The sequence below is a fragment of the Gavia stellata genome, chromosome Z (assembly GCF_030936135.1).
Source record: "Gavia stellata isolate bGavSte3 chromosome Z, bGavSte3.hap2, whole genome shotgun sequence".
In the NCBI taxonomy this organism is placed as follows: domain Eukaryota; kingdom Metazoa; phylum Chordata; class Aves; order Gaviiformes; family Gaviidae; genus Gavia; species Gavia stellata.
In genome coordinates, this window is record NC_082637.1 from 66949906 (window position 1) to 66974128 (window position 24223).

Below are 24223 nucleotides of genomic sequence, written 5' to 3' on the forward strand. Positions count from 1 at the left end.
TTTCCATACACGGAGCTAGCTCTGCATAGGAAGTCTTTGTGATAGAATGGGACACAAGTACGTTCGTTAAAACCAAACCAACAACAGCTTTTCATTCTGCCCTCACTGAGCGGTCAACAGTTCCTTTCACACTCAAAGCCAAGAGATATGAGCAGTCTAGTGTGTCTCCCATGAATTTCCCCAAAATTACTTTGAAGCATTAAGTACCAGTTGACTTTATAGTCACAGAAGATAGAAATTAGTGTTTAGTCTACTTACTCATGTTTGTCAACATTTTAGCGTGTAACAGGCATTCCACTCTATATTTCAAAGCATGAGGAAGCTATTTCAAGAGCAGCCACTGTGACCTTGTAGTTGATACAAAACTGAGGAGATGCACCTTTTTTCCTCATAAGGTATTTATCTTTTTATAAATCCTCCTGTAAGGATTTTGCTATAGCACTTTATTCCTTTTTTAAAGTAGTGTTTTGTAAAAATGGAAAGAGGTTAATTTTAACCAGTTGCAAAACAGTCATTAAAAGAGAGCTCTTTGGGGACTTAGGAAATACACAAAATTACTTCCTATCCAGGGACTGTTGTAAAGTATATATGGAAAACTAACCACACTGTTGCCTTGCATTTCAGAAAGTGTCTTTACACTGTACTTAACAAAGAGAACAGAGACACCACAGACAGCTGGAATCTGGTTACCAGCATAAGTGATACAAAAATAGGAATACAATTTTAGAATTTGGTAAGAAAAACATTTAATTTTTTTACGAGAATACTCTTCATCATCCTAGTTGAAGTATTTCAGTTGAAACCTAAGATGATTAGAAAAACTGCTTTGAGCATTTATCCCCTACCCCAAAAAATACAACTTCAGAGGTCTCAAAAAGCAAGGAGGTATCAGTGTCTTTGTCTCTAGGGAGCCATACCTGTAAATTGTTTAATAAATTTTAAAACCTATTTCACCCCTGCAGGGCATAATTTTTTCTGCAGTGTTCTCAACATTTCATCACAAAAAAAAGCCCAAATAGGAAGAAGAGAGTACAGGAAAACAATGAGTTAAAAATATGATAAAAATAAAACAATTCCTTGCGTTCCGAATGCTCTTTAGTTCCTTGTCCTTACCACAATTTGAGTCCAGCTAGCAACACTACTGCATTTTGCATCAATATGTTTCACTAAAATAAACTTATTCCCACCTCTGAATAGTAACAATAAAAAAAAAAATCTGGTCCAGAAAGTTGGTATCTATACTGAAGTGGAGACAAAACTGGTTTGAATCAGGGGCTAAGGGGGCAAAACTGCTACTACCCATTAGCACAGGCCTTAGTGGCATGTGCATCTCAGACAGGGCCTGCTGTTCCAACCCTCCCTCCCAATCAGCAATTCCTGAACTAATCCCTATCACATTACCCAGCATGGGCTCTGTACCAATTTGGTTTAAAATTAAGAAAAAATAAAACAGGGTAATGTAAACATACAGGGCTAAATGGAAAGTGGTATCAAATGCATCAACTCATCTGCTTGGACACCTAAGTCCAAGTATCTGGCAAGATAGGAGTTCAGCAGATAGCCTCATCACCATGAAAAATTAAATTCTGCATGGAGGTGATAGTCTTTAGGAATGATGCACATTGGTAGATATTTAGACAGAACGACATAAAATAAATCAGTACGTTGTATTAAATTGGTTTGTTTTTAAAGAGTAGCTAACAGAAAAGCCCTCCTTGTAGCAGTTTTCACTAGATTTACATATACTTAGTAGTGATATGCTTTCTTTTTTGGGAACATTTTTCATTCAAAAATTTGCTAACAATTAACAATTTTTAGATTCTATTTCTGGACTAAAACGTCAAACTAATTTTAAACACGGTATTTGACAGTTATAAAGACAGAAGTTTAAACTAAAACCACTAAAGAGCAGTACAGTTTCCAGAGTATAAAACTCTAAGAATCCCTTTCTCTGTGACCTATAGAAAAATAATTATTTTTATGACTTGAAGTATAATGTGGATCATTTCTAGTGTGGTGTGATTTGCTGGTTATCCCTACTCACAGAGCAGTAGAAAAGCATAAAAATAAATAAATAAAAACATTCAAAAATCAAGTACATGTTCTCACAAATGACAACTTGGGTGGCATGTGTTTTAATCATTACAAATCAGAGAAATTCAGCCAATTGAATAGAATTTTACTCCTGCGTATTTGCAAGAGAAACTAACAGCATTTCCTCATTCTCACAATTTCATACAATGTAGACATGGCATGGGACAAACAGGTGAAAGTTGCTTCAAAATACAGAGTCTGAAAGTGGCAATACACAAACAGCACTGCTTTCAACATACCTTTGTTTAAAAACATCCCCATATTTTTCCCAAGAATGGCTAAGCTAGTAGGCACCACACCATACACTAACAGGGAACCCAAAACAGCTCAAAAGCAATGAAGAACTATTCTTATATGCTCCCAAGACACATTCTTCCTCAACTCGATTCACGAAGAACAAAAATGTTCCAACATCAACTTAAAAAATAAAAATAGAATATTAAAAAAGACCCTCCTAAAATAACTTTATCTAATTAATTTGGCTTCTAAATATCTCTATCACGGACAAAGGCCTAAATCAACTTGTTGAATTTCTGGAACAAGAACCTCATAGGTACATGTACTACCCAGCACTGAAATGTAACATCAAGTCAAAAATATCCAATATGCTAGACCACTAAACTTGCAAGTAAACTGTATTCTATCCAACAGAAATTAATTTAAGACATTTGCAGGGCTAATGTGCCATAATAAATTCTACTATTAATCAACAGTAAAGTGCTGAATTATATTATTTTACCTGAATCGCACTCACATTTATGATCTTCATTTACAGGTTTCTTATCAAGTCAAAAGAGCCCTTTCTGTTGTAAAAGCTAAGCTGTTGTGCAAATATTATAAAAATAGGTACTTTAATTAGGAGCTATATACACAACAGAACTTCTGCTTTTTGTTAAGTACAGCTGACATAGCAGAGATGAAAAATCCATGCAAGTATTTATAAAGATACTTAAAATGAAGAAAAAAGGACACTGCTATAGAACTTCCAATACCCTGGCATACAGCCACTTACTATGTTAGATGATGTCTAGATCTGGACTGATAAGCATCATGCCACCAACATGCTTTAGTTTCTTTTGTAGCTAAAGTTGAGTTGTAAATTTTAAACTACGGCATACATTTGATCTATATCTCATTAAAGTGTATCATTAAGTTTGAGGTTAAACTTTGAGCAAACTTCACATCTAGTCACATAACCAGCACAAGCAAGACATTAGTGCAAAGCGGAAGGTGTCAGTTGTACATAATGAGGATTCTTCCCCTAACCGCACAATGCAATAAAACGATTTTCAGATTTAAAGTTCAAGTGGACTACGATAAGAAAAAAGTGAGATTTTCTTCTCCCAAATTTAGGACAAATTTCCAGAGGATCAAAAGGAAAGCAATCTCAGTTACAGCAGTCAAAAAAGTCAAACCCAAGTTTGGAGAGCTGATAAGTAACTTCAAAATGCATCATGCTATGAAGACAGCATTCTCAAAAGAGCTCCAAACAAACTGCAAAACAAAATTAGCATTTAAGTTGAAATTGGCCAAGTGCTGCATAGAAATATGCTCACACACAACAGTCATGTTTAAGCCAGTGCATAGAGAAGATAAAAGCACTTATGGTAGTTGCAAATGTTAACAAGTCCATACAACCTGTACAGTTTAGCAATGAGTCCATAGAAAAAGAACAGAGTAAGAGTAGAAATGCTCAAGCAAAACCAAAAAAAGATGACCTTCCAACTGTATAAAATCCACGTAACAGTTATAGTAAAAAGACATCAGTGGAAAATACTCAACTCAGTCTCAAACACCCAACAAGCAAGTAAGACCAGAATAGACAAGCCTTTGGCAGACAATTTTAAGAGTCTAAATATGGCATTACATTTCTAAATAATCCACAAAATATATTATATGGCATATTCATATTAAATACTGGGTAACCAACTCTGCAGATCTGATGCTAACAACGCTTTAGCCAATGACAGCAAGATGGAGCAAGCTAAGGGAACGCTGGTGTATCACAACAGTGCTCAAGGAAAATATCATCACCAAGTCGTGCTTCAAAAACAGTACTCTGAGACTCCACACTATCATCTATGGAGCAAAACAAAGTTCTCCAGTTTTTCAGGGATGTGCCCTGTGTAGTATATGTTATGATTCACTATTACACGAGCAGCAAGACACTGCAACGTAGTATGATTTATAGGCTGAATTAAATTTTTTGCTATTTCCTTCTCATCCAGCAAATCACTAGCAGTTTGTTTATGTGAGTTTGTGGCATCAAAGTGTGAACCTGACTTGATAAGAAGATTCATGATGTCCGGATGGTTGTTCAGTGCAGCAATGTGTAATGGACTGTTGTTATCAGAGTCTCTGACATTTACATCAGCACCACATTCCACTAGGATAGCAGTAACTTGTAGAGAGGGGAATTTACAAACTGGGTAGCGACCCACACATGTAGTATTATTGTCAACAGCAAGGTGAAGTGGACTGAAGTTATTCTTCCCTCTAGGCTGAAGCTTAAGAAACTTGTAAATAGTCTGTTTCTTAAAATGCTCCTGTTCTGAGCTACAAGGTACTTTCTCCAACAAGCAAATTAAATGCAAAATGATGGAAAGGGCTTTGTTCAGCTGTATTGGATCAGGAGGACAGTGGGTTTGTTTCATGGCCCGTTCTATTTCAAGAACGCTTTTGCACAGTATACCCATGAGATCATCAAATGTGACAGTAGTGCCTAGCAGGCCTTTTGCCCTATCCTGCAGCATGAAGGAGAAAAGTTCAGCAAATGATAGTAAACTGCTGGCTGTCATAGGGCTCAGCGGATCAAGATTGCTCTGCTGCATGTCCAAAGCATATTTCCATAAGTTGATGCAACGCTTGAAGTTTCCAGAGTCTGCATAGACCGCACCTCTGTATCTAATATAGTAGGATGTATCTGGGTGAGAAGGGCCAAGAATACGTTCTCTAATTAATAGTGCTTGCATTCTCATTTCATCAGGGTCTGCAATAAGATTTTCTAGCTCTTCTGAGCTGTTTACCTCTTTAGCATAATCATACGCCATAATTAGTGTTTGTGGCACAGGTTTGCTCAGGATATTAGTCCTATCACTGTATCTCATTTCCATAGCTCGCTTCCAGTATTTCAAAGCACCAAGCAGATCTCTCTTCTTGTCCACAAACGTTGCTCCTAGAAGTTCCAGAGCATTTATGCGCTCAGCCTTACTGGTCTGTACATGCTGGGTCAGAAAGTCCACGATATTTGTGTGGCCTGTCACACTAGCAGACAGAAGGGGAGTCATTCCATAACCATCCCTTTCCATTTTAGCACAATACTTGAGAAGCATCTTCATGATCTCCAAACTCCCAGATTCCGCACAGTCATGTAACGCAGTGTTTCCTGCAAGAGAAGAAACATAATTACATGAATTGTAATAAAATCACAGTCCAAACCCTGCCACGCTAATAGTTAAAAAAAAAATTAGTTAAAAAAAAGTTTAAAAACCCCAAACATTAATAGTTAAAAGAATATAACTGTTTTGACATCTATCAACTATGAAAGGCTTAGATGACAACCCAAAATATTCAAGATCTGATTAAATATCAAGGCTGTCAGGCAGTTATAAAAATCAAAATGCTTGATAGTATTGCCTGAAATAATTAAACAGGTTTTAAGGACCTTTTTTATCTCTTTATTCAAAAAAACAGAATTTAGACTGAATTCTCCACTACATTAGAGCATAGGAACAGGCAATTCCATTGTGTCACAAGTCAAGCAAGCAGAGCAGAAGACCAGCTTGGCTGAACAGGGAACTCGTCGTGGAGCTCAAGAGGAAAAAGAAATTGTACACTCTCTGGAAGCGAGGTCAGGTTTTGCAGGAAGATTACAGAGCTGTGGTTCATATATGCAGGGAGAAGACAGAAAAGGCCAAAGCTCAACTGGAGTTGAAACTGGGCAGTGCTGTATCAGACAAGAAGGGCTTTTTTAAGTATGTTAATAGCAAGAGGAGGTCTAAAGAAAACATCGGACTGAATCTTGTTGAAGATGGTCACCTGACTAATAGGGATGAAGAAAAAGTGGAGGCATTCAACACTTCTTTTGCCTCAATCTTTAATAATGCTGATAGACCCTGGGCTGCCTAGTCCCCTAAGTCAGAGGACCAAGAGTGCAGAAACAGCAACTTTCCATTTGTGGACACCAAAATTGGAAGGGACCAGCTGTATCAGCTGAATGTTCACAAGTCACTGGAGCCTGATCAGATTCATGCCAGGGTACTGAAGGAGCTAGCAGATGTTATGGCAGGACTCCTCTTGATCCAAAGGTCTTGGGAGTCTGGGGAGGTCCATGCTGACTGGAAGCTAGCCAATGTTATTCCCATTTATAAGAGGGGCAAGAGGGAAGACCCAGGAAACTACAGATCTGTTAGTCTAACCTCAGTTCCTGGAAAAATTATGAAGATCATATGGGGTGGTACTGAAGGGCATTTAAAGAACAATACAATTATCAGGCACAGTCAACATGGGTTCACAAAGGGAAAGTCCTGTTTATCTAATTTGATATCCTTCTACAATAAGGCCAGCCACCTGCCCAGTGGATAAAGGCAAAGCAGTGGATGTAGTTTTTCCAGATTTTAGTAAGGCTTTTGGTACTGTCCCTCACAGCATCCTTTTGGACAAGTTGTCCAGCCATGGGATGAGCAGGTTCATGGCGCACTGGGTGAAGAACTGGCTGAATGGCAGGGCTCAAAGGGTTATAGTGAATGGGGCTACACCTGGCTGGAGACCAGTCACCAGTAGTGTTCCTCAGGGTTCAATTCTGGGGCCAGTTCTGTTCAATATATTTGTCAACGATCCAGATGCAAGAGCTGAATGCTGAATGCACCTTTAGGAAGTTTGCTGATGACATCAAACTGGGAGATGCTGTTGACTCCCTCATGGGACAAGAGGTCTTGCAGAGGGATCTAGACAGATTGGAGCACTGGGCAATTATCAATGGCATGAAATTTAACAAGAACAAATGCTGGACTCTGCAGGTGGGATGGAGTAACACTGGACACAAGTATAAATTGGGAGAGGAGTGGCTGGAGAGCAGCCCAGCAGAAAGGGATCTGGGGGTGCTGGTTGACAGCAGCCCCACATGAGCCAGCAGCGTGCCCCAGCAGCCAAAAGAGTAAACTACAACCTGGGGTGCATCAAATACAGCATAACCAGACGGTCAAAAGAGGTGATTATCCTGCTGTTCAGCACTGGTGTGGCCTCACCTTGAGTACTGCATGCAGTTCTGGGCCCCACAATTTAAGAGGGATATGAAGGTCCTCGAATGTGTCCAGAGGAGGGCAACAAAGCTGGTGGAAGGGCTGGAAGGCATGTCCTGTGAGGAGCAGCTAAGGACTTTGGGTTTGTCTAGTTTGGAGAAAAGGAGGCTGAGGGGTGACCACATTGCTCTCCACAGCTTCCTGAGGAGAGGAAGTGGAGAGGGAGGTGTTAAGCTCTTCTCCCTGGGATCCAGTGATAGCATGCATGGCAATGGTTCAAAGCTGCATCAGGGGAGGTTTAGACTTGACATGAGGAAGTATTTCCTTACTGAGAGGGTGGTCAAACACTGGAACAGGCTTCCTAGAGAGGTGGTCGATGCCCCAAGCCTGTCAGTGTTTAAGAGGCATTTGGACAATGCCCTTAATACTATGCTTTAACTTTTGGTCAGCTCTGAAGTGGTCAGGCAGTTGGACTAGATGATCCTTGTAGGTCCCTCCCAATTGAAATATTCTATTCAATAAGGGATTTTGTATCTGCTTTCAAGTATGGAACAGAAACGTAAACTTGCTATCTCCACATTGTTACACTTTTCCCTTCTTCCCTTGTCAAACTTCCCTTCCCCTCCATCTCCAGCAATGACTAAAAAATAATGAGATCTTTATGAAAATTAAAGCTAGGCTAACTTAACATTGGCTTTGTTTGTCTCTACACTATACTTCTTCCTCTCTCCATCTGCCAACCCTTTTGATTTACATGTTTTGGGGCAGTAATTGTACACAATGGAAAATAAAATCCATCACAACAGGCCCTTCATCTCAGCTGGGGCCTTTGAGACTGCCAGTATATTCTGAGGGAGCTGGATGTTTTGTCGAGTACATGTATATACCCAGACAAACTATTCTTAACGCTTTCTTAAGTCTTTAACCTGAAGTCCTACATTAATCCCTCTGCTCCTCTGGTTAGGATTCCCAAAGCCAAGAAGAAAAAAATGCCTTCAACACACAACACACAGCCATCTACCTTTTAAGTGTCTTATCATTTATATGCAGATTATTTCTCATCACACAGACATTGCACAGTCTTTTATTTAAAGACACCCCAATTCTAACATCACGTGGGGAAACTTCTAGTAAGCACTAGTGCCACCTGTTTGAAAACTCTACTCACAGAAAATTCGAAAGGAAGCACTGGACAACACAGTTAAATATTTAACTATTAGGCTTCAACTAGATGAAACTTTTGCTTAACTTTAAATATGAGCAATTCACTGGAGGAGAAGGAAAAAGATGAAAAACTCTCCTGGTCCACTCCCAACATAACAAAGTCTCTTACGTGGTTGACTGCTTTTCTAATTACACAATTTAAATCTACCTTGTTCTTTACAGATTCAGGCATAGTAACTTTTCAGCCTCCGACTAAATTAATATGTAAATTATTAATAGAAAGCTCATGTAAAAATCTCTCCCCTCAAATTAAGATTTCCTACATCATTAGCCCTGCAAATTCCAGTTAACTGCCCATCAGATCATCATTTTCTGTTACACTGCCAGCAAGTTTCCACATTCATAAATGAGACTGTCTTTTCTAAGGGTTCTCTGCCCACTCATAGTCATCAGATTTGGCTTTTAAAAGTTGAGAGAGAAGTTTCCTGAAACTTCCTTATTTGCATTTTTGGTAGGCTATATTTTAATGCCAACAAGACGATTGGTAGTTCTAGTCTCTAACAGAACTACGGTGGGTTAGGAAACAAAGCAGTAGTCTTGAAATCTTCAGCTGATGTTTGGGATAAGTGTGTATTTGTAGATATATAGTCTACTGATCTAAACAGCTTCTATTTATCTTCATACACTTTATTTTTTTTTCCAGGCTCTGATCTCTAGAATGTGCAGTTCACTCTTCACACTAAAGTATTTAGCTAATGAAACTCAAATCAAAAGGATGCCTGAGATCTGAAAAGCTGAATGCTGTATAGAAATAAATGAAAACTAAAATGGAGGTAAAGTCTTTCCGCTAACACATGCTTTCTGCCAAGCATGTATTGTTTAGTGTCTTAAATACGATAAATTCAAAAGCAAAACATTTGCAGTTAGTACATGTATATATATGTACATAAGGAAAAAAGATTCGTACTTATTAAATACAATTCAGAAATAGAAAATTGTTCCATTTTCATTTCAATTATAAGAACCTGTTGTAGGTCTATACAAATAATTTTGACATCTTCTAGCTTTTACATATGTGACTTCACAGCACACTTATCTTCCTTCTAACAAGACAAAGTACGAGGATAAAAAGTTGAAGAAAAAACACAAAAGCAAAACTCAGCAGTATCTGGTCCAACCATAATGACTGTCCTCTAAATTCAATACCCACTTGTCACCAGCAGATACCTTATACCCACAATGTAGACCTCTATTCTGCATTTTCAATTAGCAGATTCTCACAAAATAGCTTGCTGTTATCTTCTGTTGACTAGCCACTGGGACATCCAATGCTTTTGCAAGTTTTGGTATGCAGAAAAAGAACTATGTAGAGACTCAAGGTCTGTTTAGATGAAAATTTTCTGATGGGCACTGGGAATTTTGCCTTGGTTTCCCCACTAGTATCCCAACCATACCCCTCCTCATTCTTTCTCATCTAATCTTTCACTTCTCAAAACTTTACTCGTAAATTGGTCTGCTGATTCTTCCTCAAACTTGTTTGTGGACCATATGAAGAAGAACTGACAGCACATTTCAAGGCCTCTTCATTGCTCTCAATTCCAGCAACCAGAAGAACAACAGTAAGAAGGAACGGCAGTTATTCAGGACAAACTGAGTCTCAATCCACGCTCACCAGACACCAAGATTTAGCTGATATATTAATCAAATTCATACAAAAAGATGTGTAAAAAGTTATTTTCAAAAGCTTATGACTCAAGTTTAACAGGGTTTTTTTAACAATTATAGCAGAGCTATGAATATATTTTGTCCCCCCAACCAGTATTTTAAGTGCAAGTTCCAAACATTTAAAAAAAACAACACAGAAAATATCAGATTGTTTCATTAACAGTGAACTTAACTTGCAAAATACTCATTTCCTGAAACATTTCTGAATAGTGGCCAGTGATTTTACTATCATTTACTAACAAGTAAGCTGAGGAAGACACCCCGACATGAAGCACCACCTGAAACTACCTGTCAGATCGAAATTCACAAAGCTAAATCAGTTCATACAATGGCAAGTGATTTTCAGTCTTTAATATCTTAGGCAATTTTTATCACTAATAGAGAGCATTAAGTCAGTTATATGTCTGGCCACACTACAGTCTCTACCAAGACCAACAAAATTTCCAATCACAGGAACAGAGATTTAACCAAATATAGGTGAAGTCTGGCGAATTTGGCATGCATAGTTTATCAAGTATGATTCCCTCTGTCCTTATCACACATCACAGACCAGGAAACTGTTGATACTTCAATACTGAGGAGCAGGAGACCTTTATATTCCTAAGATGGAAAGATGTCAAAAGCAGACAAATATACAAACTTGCCAACACACATACATCATAAGTCTTCTTGCTATGCTCGAGAAAGTCTAGTTAAAATGCAACTACAGCAGTCAATCCAGAACTAAAGACTGGCTGCTTCCTCAGAGCAGCTGCACTGCTGCACTCAATGATGAAGGCAAAACCAGATGCATCTGGGTGTTGGCAGAGCCACCAGGTAAAACAGCCATTTTAGGGTGTATTCAAGTCCATATACCGTCCCTCACAGCAGAGTTCTGAAACACTGGAATTGGCACCTATTTTCTACCTTCAAGTCAATATTTTTAAGATATTTGAAAAGTCATAACATAAAATCATATTAAAGACAAATAAACCACAAGGTATTAGTAACACCAAAGTTCTTACTATTGCTTCATAACTATTAATATATATTTTGCTGGTCTTGACAATAGGATCAATGGCAGCTATTCATATTACACATTGTAGATCCATCACCATGTAATGCTGCTCTTGACACTCTTTTATCAATTGCCAGGCATATATGCTATGACGCATTAATACTGAAAAAATCCACACAAATTAAGCTTGGCCATTGTCTGGGCAAATTCAGGTCCAGTCCAACAGTCTGTGTGTCATTAGTTACAACGCAACTACGTAGAAGATGTGGAAATACGCTTAAGGCTCCAAGGAATTTCACTACTCCGTCCAACTGGATGTCCTTCATTTTAAAAAAATTGGGAGTTTTATTCTTATTACAATTACTGACTTAAGCTTAAACAGCTGTTACTGACAGCGTATCAGAAGTAGCGCAATTTTTTAGCTACTTATATTGTAGTAACCCTTAGAGTTAAAATAACCAAAGTTATTTTAAGCCATGTACAAACTAATAAAGGAAGGCCATCACCATTAATTTTTAGTGGCTGCACCTCACTTAAGTTTGACTGGATGGTATAGGTACAGCAGTAAAAAACCAAGTTGCAAAAATACAAGTTTCCATAGACTAGAAGTGGGCACAGGTAGACAGATACTTGAGAGCAGCCAATTTGAAAAACCATAAACCCCAACCTAAAGAAATAACAAGATTACCAGCCATCTACACCTAGCAAGTATCAAGTGTTAAATTTGAGGAAGAACTTGAAAGAAAACATGTCAGTGGCCTTCATATCTAATTCAAAGTCTGTGTTCCCCATACTGGCAAGGAATTGAAAAGTTCAAATAAGTATGGCAAATTATGTGAATGTATGTATGTATGTAAATTAACTCATCTGTTTTAAAAACACTATATTTTTATAGCAACAGGAATAAACAGTAACTGAACACAATTCACCAGTTAATTCAAATTTTTTAACATTATTTATTCAGTAATAAACTAAAAGTCAACATTATATCTACTGCTGTATTAAAAAGGAAAAAGGCTGAAAGTAAGTAAAAGTACTTTGAAAGTCATTCTCTTTGATAAGCAGTTTTCCAAGGGATATATACAAAGATGTTGGTCAAATCAAAGTATTTTTTAAAGGTGTGAATGATTATTTCAAAATAGGTTTCATTATTATTTTCTAAATCCATTTTTAATTCCAAAATTATCTGCAGGAATTTCATCACACATAGAAGATAGCTACTATTACAACAACATGAAAGGCTCATTGTTCTTGCACAGAAACAAAATTGGACTAGAAACATTTTGTAGTCACGCTACTTCTCTGCTAGAAAGTGAGTGCCACTATACTGTATTGCTAATACTACTTACAAACCATTTCTATCTGTATAAAACTTGATCATTCAGATTACCTAATAACTTCCTCTGATTAAAAACAGCAATAAAGAAACAGAATAACCCCACCAACAGTCCTTCCAAATCTTGCAAAAACGAATCAAGGAAAAATATATGGTCAGTTAGCACCATAGCTTCGTGTTTTATTCTTTTGTTACAGTCCCCCGTTAAAAGTGGTATGAACATTACACAAACACTTCACCTGTCACAGAACTAATTCTCTAACTATCCAGTGTTACCAAAAGCTTATTGGAGTGGAGGGGTGGGCATTCAAATTCATAATGAGGCCGTGTCTTTCTATGTCAGAAGCAAGTAATGCCAAAAATAGACTGGTAGCTTGTGACATGGGAATGAAAGAAAATGAAGCAATGACACAGAAAGCTATATGACTTGATTTGCAACCAGTTAAGTACATCCACTTCCTAATACTTACAAAATGCTTGGTCAAATTTCTGGGGAGTAAAACTTACATTAAAATTTAATATCAATCTGATTTCATATCCAAGACCTCTAAACATAAAAAAGATTTAATTTAAATGACTGACCAGTATGCGAAATTAACCACATGTATTTATATTGCAGCCTTACAGATTAAATCAATCACTTCTAGAAAATGAAGTTGTTCATGTAACATTGATTTTTTTCTAAGAGCACTTGAAGTAATTAAGTCTTCCAAGAATTTTACTGATTTTGAAAAAAATTTATTGCTACGTACATAAAAACACGGACAGCGCACAAGAAAACTGCAGAAAAATACATCCCTATGCTTAGTAGGTATGACAAAGAAAAACTAAAAAGGTATGTCTTCCCTTTAAGAAGAAATCACAGAAAAATTAGAAAGAACTGCTAATCGCAACAAGTTATTTTAATTTAGTTTCCATGTTCTGTAACAGAATAATTGGTCTATTGCTCACCAAAGTAATTCACGAGAACTTGTGTTATCAAGATTACCAATCAAAAGCATGCTGTTCATCGTTTAATTTCAACATAAACTCCTTTTTAGTTGAAATTCAAGAATTTATTCCTTTAAACTGTATCTTCCTTATTTTATTTACAGACATTCATACTGAAGTTCAGTTTCCACATAGCGTCACACAGAAAATATCTACAAAATGCAGTGCACTGTGCCATGTAATACTGACCAAAAAAGGAAAAAAAACAAACCAAAAAAGAGGACACAGAACACTTTTAGAGCAAGGGTTTATTCACAAGGAGGAAAAAAGAAAGACAAAAAAGGGGGGGAGCTTTGTTTCAGTTTTTTGTTTGGTGTTTCCCCCACACGAAATGAATCACAGCAAGCAGACAAGACAAAAAACCTCAGAAGAGAACAAACCTGCCAGACTCCTTAATGTTTACTGCAAGAGAAAATTAATTATTTTTAATGCATACTAAATCACACTGATCATAGGGCAAAGAGTGTGAATCTCTCTAATCCTCTTATTTCTGGGTCTGCTAAGTCTGTAAAAGAATTTTTTTCCCTAACCAGCAGGTTTGAGTGTTACACTTTCCAGTACCCCGCATAAATGACAATACTGAAATAGCACTAGCCCTTGATATAGTACTACTACATGTATAACCTTGATACAGTACCCATAGAGACTGAGGTCTGTATGCTTCTATACTTTCCAAAATGAGGAAGCAAAGTCAACAAGCCTTGTCCTCCATATTATTTTACAAAGCTATTCTAATCAAATACTGTGCCAGTGGAATCTAAGAACAAGAGTCTGAATCATACTGTTATTTTCTATGTTCAAAATACATGAGTCCCTCCAACTGCTACAGTAGTATGGAGGATGATAGACGACAAAGAATCAGGGCTTGCAACCCAACATTCCTGCACTGATCTCAAGAGACATTTAAAGGAACACCTAGTCCAGCCGTTCTTATGAAATTTTCTAATACTTAGGAGGAGGAAAATTAGTCTTTTGGCTAGCAGATGAATCTGCTAACAACAGAAGAGGCACAGAGTTAGTGAAAACTACTAGTAAAAACCATGAATATCACCTTGAAGAGAAAGAGACCACATACCAAGGAGCTGAGCAATGGAAAGACTTACAAGTTGTGTTCAGAAAAAATATGTGCCTTTCAAGTAGATATTTTGGAAGAGAGTCCTTATTCCCAGCACCATAACATTCAGACCATCCTGGCTATCAGCACCTGTGTACTTCATCTATAATTTAACTCATTAAATGCAGAAAAAAAAAGATAATGAATCTCCATTATTGCGGCAAGTCTGGTGCAGGACGATAAAGCATAACACAAATTATCAAAATGTGCACTGCAAATTTTCAAAACGCAAGATCTAAGTGTCCTGTCTGGAGTTAGACCACAAATGTAAGATCCCTTTAAAACAGTCTGCATGTAAAATAATTTTATTGGGGCAATTATATGAAATGTTTTATTTTAAATACAAAATCCAACAAACACAGCCCCAGGTATATCCCCAAGAGAGCCAAAATCTGTAATTTGAAGACCCAAAGACTGCTACCACTTGAATGACAAGAGTATGCATTTCCCTCCTTACACAAAGCAGCCAAACAAAGACTGTACACAGAAACACATCAGTGAAACACTGTATTCAATCCAGAGATCTACTCTGAACATGGTAAGGGAGCACCACTCTTAACAACAGATCACTGGCAAGCTTTGCAATGCAGCAGAACAGAAAACTGCATGCTGCCGACACACAGAACATCATCCTCATCCGGCACAAAGGTAAGTCTGTGGTTCACTTGAGGTTTAGTTCTAGGGTTCTACCTCCTCCTGAAAAAACTCAGCTTTCTGCTACTCTAGTATTATCCACACCTTCCTTCCTTTTTAAGAGCAGCATGAAAGCTTTTAGATCTTTAATTTTTAAGAGGTTTTTTTGGTTTTGGAAAAAAACCTCACAACTTACCATTTGAGATATTATTATATACCAGCGAAACTTATTAAGCTTTGTTTTTTTTAATCTGCAGCTTCTTAAACCAGGAGTAATATCTGGAGAAGCCTCTGAGTTAGGAAGACAGTGGTGAATTAACTCACTTTGTAAGTGTTGCTTTGGCTGCTTTTTGCTCTTCTACCAAAAAAAAATATTCTACAGATATCTTTGCAGTTTTCCACAATTCTAAGAGAAAAAAACCCCACCCTTCTTAGCCCAGGTACCAGTTTTTCCCCCTCACTAACGCTGTTCACGTAACATAAAACATTTTTTAAAAATCCTTTGATTACATTTGTGTTGCTAATAAAAGTTTGGGGAAACTGTGGAAGTTCAGATCTGTAAAACAGTAGAAAGACAGACAACCAAAGGCTCATACTTTAAATTCAGAAGCATTGTCCATCTTTCACAGTACAGCACTTACCTACCCCAAACATCTTGTTACCTCCTTCTTCACCACCATCTCCTGTGAAGACAGTGCCAGACGGACACTTTACGTCGGTGTAGCATCTTATTTGACTCAGACTCTGAAGACTTTATGAACATCTTAATAATTTCCTAGCTATACTTTTGCACTTCCACAACTGTCTTTCAAGAACCTCTGCATTCTGAATTTCCGTTGTCCAAAACACAGTTGCGGGATTCTGCCTGTATTTTAGAAGCAGGACTTCACCGCATGTTTTCACCTGCTCTTCCATACTCCACTTCAGTTGTCACCCTAACTTTCAGATGCCTGTAAACTTACCTATTTTCTCATCTCAAAGTATCTGGATTTTTCCCTGGAACTGTCAACACTTCAAAACATTTTCATATCCTTCCCAGCTCCGGATTTTCCTGGTTTTTAAAATATGAACAAAGTTCTACCTTGCGGTATGAAAATCAAGTGGAAACCCACAAAGAATAGTTCAAGTAATTTTTCCCTCCCCCTCCAGTTTTAAGAATAATATCGGGAAAAGAATCTATAATAATCTCCCACAAAGGCACCTCTCCTGAAGTTACATAGTTTTATTCTTATAAGGAACGTTGTAATTTTAAATGCAGCAATATTTACAGTAGCTAAAGCTTCTATATATTTTACAGAACAGTAGGCTTCTCCATACATGGCCCAGGAAGGGGCCTATCTACAAAGAGTTCAGATACAAGGATAGCAACAACTTTTACTACTCAAGAGCAGAGCACTCAAGTTCCCTGTATCTCCCCACTACAAGCACAGTACATATGTTGACAGATGTCAACTGTTCAGTACATAGCAGGGAGGAGAAGAAACTGAAAAAAATACACAGAGACTTTTAGGTGGAACACAACAACGTAGAATGAATCCTGTTGGAAATACTAATTTTGAAATTAATAGCTACCAAGCATTCTCACAAAACAAAGTTCAGCAGGTTAGTTGTTGAGCCTCAGCCACTGCAATACCCATACTGTTGAAACACTTAGGGCTACCAGTTTTGTTCAGTTCTTCTGCCTTTCCACAGCTGACTTTCACTTTCAGGGTTTATAGTACTTACTTTCTCTCTTTCTTTACCTCATCACTGCTTATTAAACAACTTCAAAGATCAGACTGCTTTAAGATTCCAAAAAGAAAACGTATGCTCGTGTCATGTCAGGGGGGATTTCCACATACAAAAACATATTCCACATGCTTGACCAATAGATATTACGTACACACATCCATTTGTACACATGGCAGTTCAAAGTATAAAATGAATTTTAATGAGCTAAAGCATATCCAATCCAACTTTTTTTAAAATTTAATTTAAATAAGGATCAGTTATATCTTTGCTCATGTGCCTAGTTGCAAGTCACACAGAAACTAAACGAAGCAGAGAGAGGAAGGAATTAAGATAAAAACTGAGAGCACTGAGAAAATCCTCAGGAGTGCGTGGCTGCCACTCAGTCATTTAAACAAAGACAAATAACACTAATGCACTAGTAAAGTGAGTAATAAGGAAGGACCAGTAAAGTAAAGCCTACTCCACCAACACAAAATGAGGGGACAAAAAGAGATGTTGAGATTTATCTTTTTCCCTATAACATCAGATATTTAACAGTGCTGCTCTGTTCATACCTATCATATAAAGTGCTTGGTTTAAAACTAAAAAGCAATACATACTTTATATTTCGCTTGTTATTCCAAGAACTCTGTCTAGAAAAATGACATTTTAATCCTATCACAAGCCCACGATGATTCATAACCGACCTTAAATCCTTACAAAGGAAGATTTATTTTGCTCTGCCCACCTCTATGACAAATCTGTAGTTTAGCTTTCTTTACATTAAACCCACATATCTGCATGATTTGCTGAAAAAAGGCGTATTTAACTGAACAGCTTTTCTAAAGATTACTCTTGTATTTGGCATTTACCAGTATCATACAACAATCTAGACACCAACTATACTTTAACAGAAATAACTGTAAAGTATAGTATACTGTTATAAATGTAATTAGCCAGAAACAGGTAGTGGAAGTATTATGCTATAAAAGGTTTATTAGCAGATTAGTAATATGTATATACCTATCTATATCTATCTCCTTGGCTCAGTGAGCTAAAAAGTAACCGTAACCTGAAATAATTGGTGTGCTTTTCAGGCAAATATCACACCCACATGCAAGTCTGAGATGTAATAAAAACCCCAGTGGTTAAACCAAGAGGTCCACGTAATTATGATCACAGCAAAGGCAACAGAAATCTTCACTTTGAACCAGGGTAACTGTAAACAGGGGCAATGAGATATCCTTCACGATCTGTGCACCACTGATGTCCTTCTGTTGCGATCACAGTCACCTGCAGCTTCATTTCTTTAATCCTAATATGTTTTTGTTTACTAACACCAAAAATAGGTCCAAAATTATTCAAGAATTTGGAGGGAGAGGCGGGTGAAGAGCAATGTGGTTATTCATTTCTGACACAGAAAATAATCTTCCTCCTTTATGCATCTTTCCTTCTACAAGCCTTATTGGCACAGGTCAGTTTTATGTACAGCATATTTGGTTTGTTAAGAAGCAGTATGAAAACCAAGAATATATGCTCATATATTTGAATAAGTTGCTCCCCCACGGCCGCCCCGGCCTACACCAGCCTACTACAAAGAGGAGTTCTCAGCAAGTTTATTAGCTTTTCGCACATGCATAAATGTGACATTTCACATGACTAAGTCTTTTTAAGAATTAGGGGTCTAAGATTAAAATATATCAATTTAGAATTAAATTATACAACCCATGTTAACAAAGGAGCATATTGGAAAAAAACAGTAAAAACATAGCTAAATACGTTTTATCTCTTCTTCATCCACTTTATGAGACAAGAAGAATATTTTTGGATGTCAACCTCCTAAAGAATGATAAATGAGTAACTTTACCCCTACTTACCACAAGGAAAGTGAAAAAATTAACTTACCTTTAACACTTTTTCTGTTGACATCAGCTCCTTTTTCAAGTAAATACTGAGCGATTTCTTTGTGGCCTTTGTAACATGAGATCATCAAACATGTATGCCCATGACGGTTTGATACTTCCAGGTCTGCTTTGTGCTCCACAAGATATTTTACTATTTCCAGGTGACCGTCAAAACAGGCAGCTCTAAGCGGTGTTGAATTTGTCAGAGTTGTATTGTTGACGGATGCACCATGATCTAACAGACACTGAACCACCTTCAAGTGGCCAGCCGCTGATGCTGCCCATAACGGCGGAGCCCCCTCAATGGTTTCACCATCGAAATTCACCGAACCACCAACTTCTATCGATGCAGAGCAGTGATCCAACAAGTACTCCACCATGTCAAGGTGCCCGTAACGGGCTGCCATCAGAAGTGGTGTGGCACCATTGGTTTTCTCTGACATCAGTAGGGCTACCTCTTCTCTTGTTTTGCTTGCCAGTAACTTGGAAAGGAGTCGCAGCTTGCCATCACGAGCTGCATTGAACACTGCTGTCTTTAGATCCATTTAGTCTGTACCTCTCTGCTTCTTGAAGGATACACGCCTGCCTTTTTCAGAGCCAAAAGCTTACTCGAGATGCACAGCCCAAACAGAATGTTCCCAGCTTCTCAGACCAGCTTCATCTAGACGGGACAACATGGAGACTCTGAACAGGGTCCTGACAAAGCACAGGCTGTGCTTGTTATAAATCTGCAAGAGAAAGAATTCTGGATGTTTTCACCTCCTACTTCGCAAACAAGTCACCACAACTGTATTTTTCTACAGCTATAACCAAACAACTCGTTGCTGTGGCACACCGACATCCAGTTGCCTTTCTTGGGACCCCTCCGGGCTGCGCGGTACCCCCTGAGGAAAGCTGTTGGGGACGGGGGGCAGGGGGGTGATCCTACTAGCGTGCTATCCATACCAGCCGCAGAAAAATCCTCTTCTCTCTTACAGCGTTACGAGACGTACCCCGACTTGTTCTGAGGCGTAGCCCAAGGAAAGAGCCCCAGCCCCCCACCCCCCCCGCCCCGCTGCCCCAGGGAGCCCCGCAGACACGAACCCCTCGGGGGAAAGCCAGGCGGGGAAGGCGACGCACGCCCCGGCCGCCACGCTTTGGCCGAGTCTCAGGAGAGTCTTTCCCTCACGACCACCCTCAGCCCGCCCAGAGGCCGGCCGGCCGCCCCCCCTCAAAGCGAGCCCCCTCAGCGAGGCCCCTCCCCCACCCTCCCTCGCCTCCGGGCCCCAAACCCCCTCCCGGCTCCCCCACGGCCGCCCCGGCCTCCCCGCCCGCCCGGAGCCGGCCAGAAAGGGCCGCCGGGCTGCGGGGTTACCTTCCCGGGGCGCTACCGGCCCCCTCCCGCCGCAGCCGGCCTCACAGGGAAGCGCCCGCCGCCGCTCCCCGCGCCCCGTCCAGCTCCTCCATGACAGCCGGCCCCCGCCACCCAGAACCGGCCCTGCGCCCGGGGCGCGGCGCGGCGCAGCGCAGCCTCCTGGGCGCGGTCGGGACCAATCAGAAAAGGGCGCGGGCGCCCGCCAGCCACTCGCAGCGGGATTGGGGGCGGGACTACGCCGCCGCTCAAGGGCGGTGGCGAGCGTGGCGGCTGGCCGCTAGGGGGCGGGCGAGGGCGCTCCCCCGCGCCGCACCCCGCTATAGCGCGCGTGTGGGAGGGGGCATCGGGCCTTATTCCGAGGGTCGGAGCTGGTGGTGCTGTCCCCCCCACCCCCCCGAGGACCCCGCCGCCTCCCAGTGGCTCCCCCCCCTCCCAGTGGGGGGGGGCGGTGGGGTCCTCCCGTGGGGGGCAGCACAGCCCCGTGGGGCAAAAGGCACCGCATATATATATGCCTCATCAGTTAATAAATTTTGGGTGAAATGTGTGATTTTTGCGGGCAGACGATGCTCTGGCTCTAGATGACGTCACTGTTTGGCATAAAATTTGCTTTTTTTGACGTTGCATGTGGCTTGCTATGGGCTTAGCATGTAACGTTTTGTTTATTCCTATAATAATAAAAAGGGAGAAGGATCCTAAAAATGCTACACGCGAGCAAGGGAGTGTAACTTCTGTCACAACCGAGTATTTCGTCTGCAAGCCTCAGAAAGGAGGGACACCATATGCAGAAACAACCTTGGAGAAGACCCATGGGCAGTAATAGGCAGTAATTTGGACATCAATTTGCAATGCAATCTAGTAGACCCCCCTAAAAAAAAACCACAACAACAACAAAAAAAGAGAAAACAGTGCAGTTTGCAATTTTATGTCCAGAAGCAATATATCGCAGCCTGGGTTGCCATTTGTCCCTTTGTACCCTCCGCCGGCAAGAAGGCTGCCAGTTGCTTTGTTTGCAAACCTCAGAACCAGAAAGACGAAAACCAGCTGACGGGGTTTTAGAGAAGAGCAATCACAATTATTAAGGAGCTGGTAGTATTAATTTATGGAGACAGATTAAAAGATGTAACTGTGTGTAAATGCTACATTAGAAGTAAGTAAGGGTAAGAAGAATAGAGAACTTTTTCAAGAGATGCGAGTGGAACGGAGGAATTATTTGAAGAGTTTTACAAGCTTTAGTCAACAGCAGTTGGGAAGAAAATGAAGGGAGGAAAGCTCATGCTTAGCATCAAAAATAATATCCTGGTAGGGAGGCTCAATGAAGCCAGAAAAATCATTTGGAAGTTGTGGGACTTCATTGATAGAGTCATTTGCGATCAGGCTGTGCAAATCATATCACATATAAATAAGGTACTGCAGGGAACAGTTCTGTGCTGGAGGGAACATGGAGATGATAACCTGACAGACCTTTCCCTTTCCGTCCTTGGAGTTTTTAGGGTGGGTGGCAAGCAGCGCAGTCAGCACTGATGGACCTACAAACTACTGGGCTTCATGGTCGTGTGTAAAGTAGTGGATGCTGCAGTGCTTCTACAGATATCAAATGCAGGCGTGTCCCCACTCCCTCCTGTCTCTGAATTAGGCCAAGGTGCCAGGACAGGGTCCACGGAAGGAACATTGGGCAAGCAGGCCAGAGGGGAATGGGAACGGTTTCTGCAGAGAGCTCCTGCCTGGACCACGGCAGAAGATGAACACTGGCACGCAGCTGTGAGGCACAGAGCCTGTCGGACCACCAGGCTTCTTGTTTAAATGAAAATCTCTGTCTCCTGTGTTAAATATAGATCTGCCCTGATATTTCAGAAATCTGCCTTAGGGTCACTAGGTGTAGGCATCTATGAATTAAGCAGAGAAATAAATTATTAAAGAAAATTTGTCAGGAGTTACACTTCTCCAAGTGCCCTGCTGCCATCCTTCTCTTTCATACCTCCATATACGTATGGGTTCAACAATTATTTAATCATATCTTTATTTCATAAAGGCCATTCTCAGGACATGAGTGGACTTAGGGAGGTCTGACAATGTGGCTGCATCCTGACCGCTGTTGTATGTGTTTCACACTTCCACGCTGCCCCGCAGAGGCGGCACTTGCTCAGCCACACCTGGATCCAGAGGGTCACCGAGAGCCATGGGTCCAGGTATGGCCCCAGCCAGCGCTACCCCACTGCAGTTATTTTCCGACTTCCAGAACGGACCTAAGCCCTGCTTCCCAGAGGTAAAAAGCAAATATTTTGATCCAGTGTACCTGAGGCACCGTGAAAAACAAGAGATACCCATTCCTTCTTTAAGGTTTCAACTTTAATAATTCGTAGCCAGTCAATCTGGTTGCTAGTGTGGAGACATGGTGCCAGGGACAATTTCATCTAGCTTACCTCCCCCACTCTTGTGGCCCTGTGCTGGATGTAGGAATAACGACTCCATGCCCACGGGGAAGAGGAGGTTGTTGTCAGACTGGGATTTTTGGTGGTGCCCCCAAATGCGGCTCATGCCATTGAAAAGATCAGGTAGCCTTGATGCTTGATCGGTTTTGCAGTTTCCTTCCCCAAAATATACCCTCTGTTTTTGAAAGCTGTGAATGGAGAATGGTGTTAAGTGGAATAATAACATGTGTTGTGACGACTTAGTTCTCACCTCGGGGTATTCTTGTCGTCACAGCTATTCACAGGAGACAGCAGAAGAGATTTGTCACGTACATGAGGGACTAATGCGCTACCCACCTTGCAAACACCTACGGTTTGGCGTGGAGCGGTCCACCCCTCGGTGCCTGGCTCACGCCTCTGTGCCACTGTGTCTCACAGACCAGTGTCTTACTGTTGTATCCACAGCCTTAGTTCCAGATTGAAGAAAAGATGTTAATTTTGTGTACAAATGGTAATACCACAAGGAAAAACTCGCAAGTCACCAGACAATGCTTGATGGAGTGCTTGGTCTGAACCGGTGGGAGGGGTTTCAGGACTGCTATTAATAACATTTTGGGAGCCAAATTCTGTCTTCAGCAAGAGATCCAGTTGTAAAGTGCTGTATTATTTAGTTTCATCCCTTCAGTTCTCTATCCCTACGTCTCAAACAACAGAAGAGGATGGTGCAGAGCTTGCTTTCTCCTCGAGGCAGGCTACATACAGCAATACAGCAAAGAGAAACTTCAGCCGTATCTCAGTTGTTAGCTTTGCCACTAGAAGCAATATATCTACATTAACATGGTGATGTCCTCAAATTTTTCACCCCGCTTTTCATCATGCACCAGGCGGTATCCCCAGCATGACTATACTTCCGTTAGGCCCTCAGCTAACTCAGAAAACTATGTGTTGCATTTTGCAAGGTGGACACGCGCCCCATCTGCTCTGTGCGGTGTATGTAGCTCACAACTTACCTAAACTGGCACTCAGTCCCTTACGCAGAGCTGGCTGAGAGTTACGTCAGGGAGGGACTATAGGGTATAGATCAGGACAGCTCCCAGGAAGGGGAGCCGGAGCAGAGAGATGCCTAAAGCATCTGTGAGCAAATGCCAGCATGTGAGGTGAGGACAAATTATTCGATAAACTGAAATACGTGCTGAAGCACAGCCTGCATCCTAGGTCTTCCCTGACCACCAGGCGAGGAGCTGGTGATGGCAGACTCCTGTCGTCCACTGCCAAACTTACCTTAGTAAAGCCTTCTTCCTGGCTGCTGATGCTTGCCCACACCTCTGGCAGCCCCAGAGGTGGCACAGATGCTGGCAGTCATGCTACATGCAGTTGCTGTCACTCACTTTTACCCACGAATATTTATGCATTTTCATATGAAGCAGAAGAGCTTTGCAAGGACTGTCAGAGACACCCACCCTGGAAACATCTGTGCCCAGGGGCTGTAACACCCTCTGTGGCAGTGGAACACCCCTGTGCTGTGTGAGCCGTCCAGGGGATGCAAGCCTGCGC

At 40.6% G+C, this 24223-nt stretch overlaps 1 protein-coding gene across 1 annotated transcript; it reads right to left on the minus strand.

The window, feature by feature from the left end:
• Nucleotides 1-1447: 1447 nt before the first annotated feature.
• Nucleotides 1448-20307, minus strand: FEM1C (fem-1 homolog C). The gene is made up of 3 exons (XM_059833936.1): nucleotides 20262-20307; nucleotides 18909-19635; nucleotides 1448-5479 (listed from the first exon to the last, which is right to left on the minus strand). The coding sequence occupies exons 2-3, from the start codon at nucleotides 19450-19452 to the stop codon at nucleotides 4170-4172; spliced, it is 1854 nt and encodes a 617-aa protein (XP_059689919.1). The 5' UTR covers nucleotides 19453-19635; nucleotides 20262-20307; the 3' UTR covers nucleotides 1448-4169.
• Between the last annotated feature and the right edge of the window lie 3916 nt (nucleotides 20308-24223).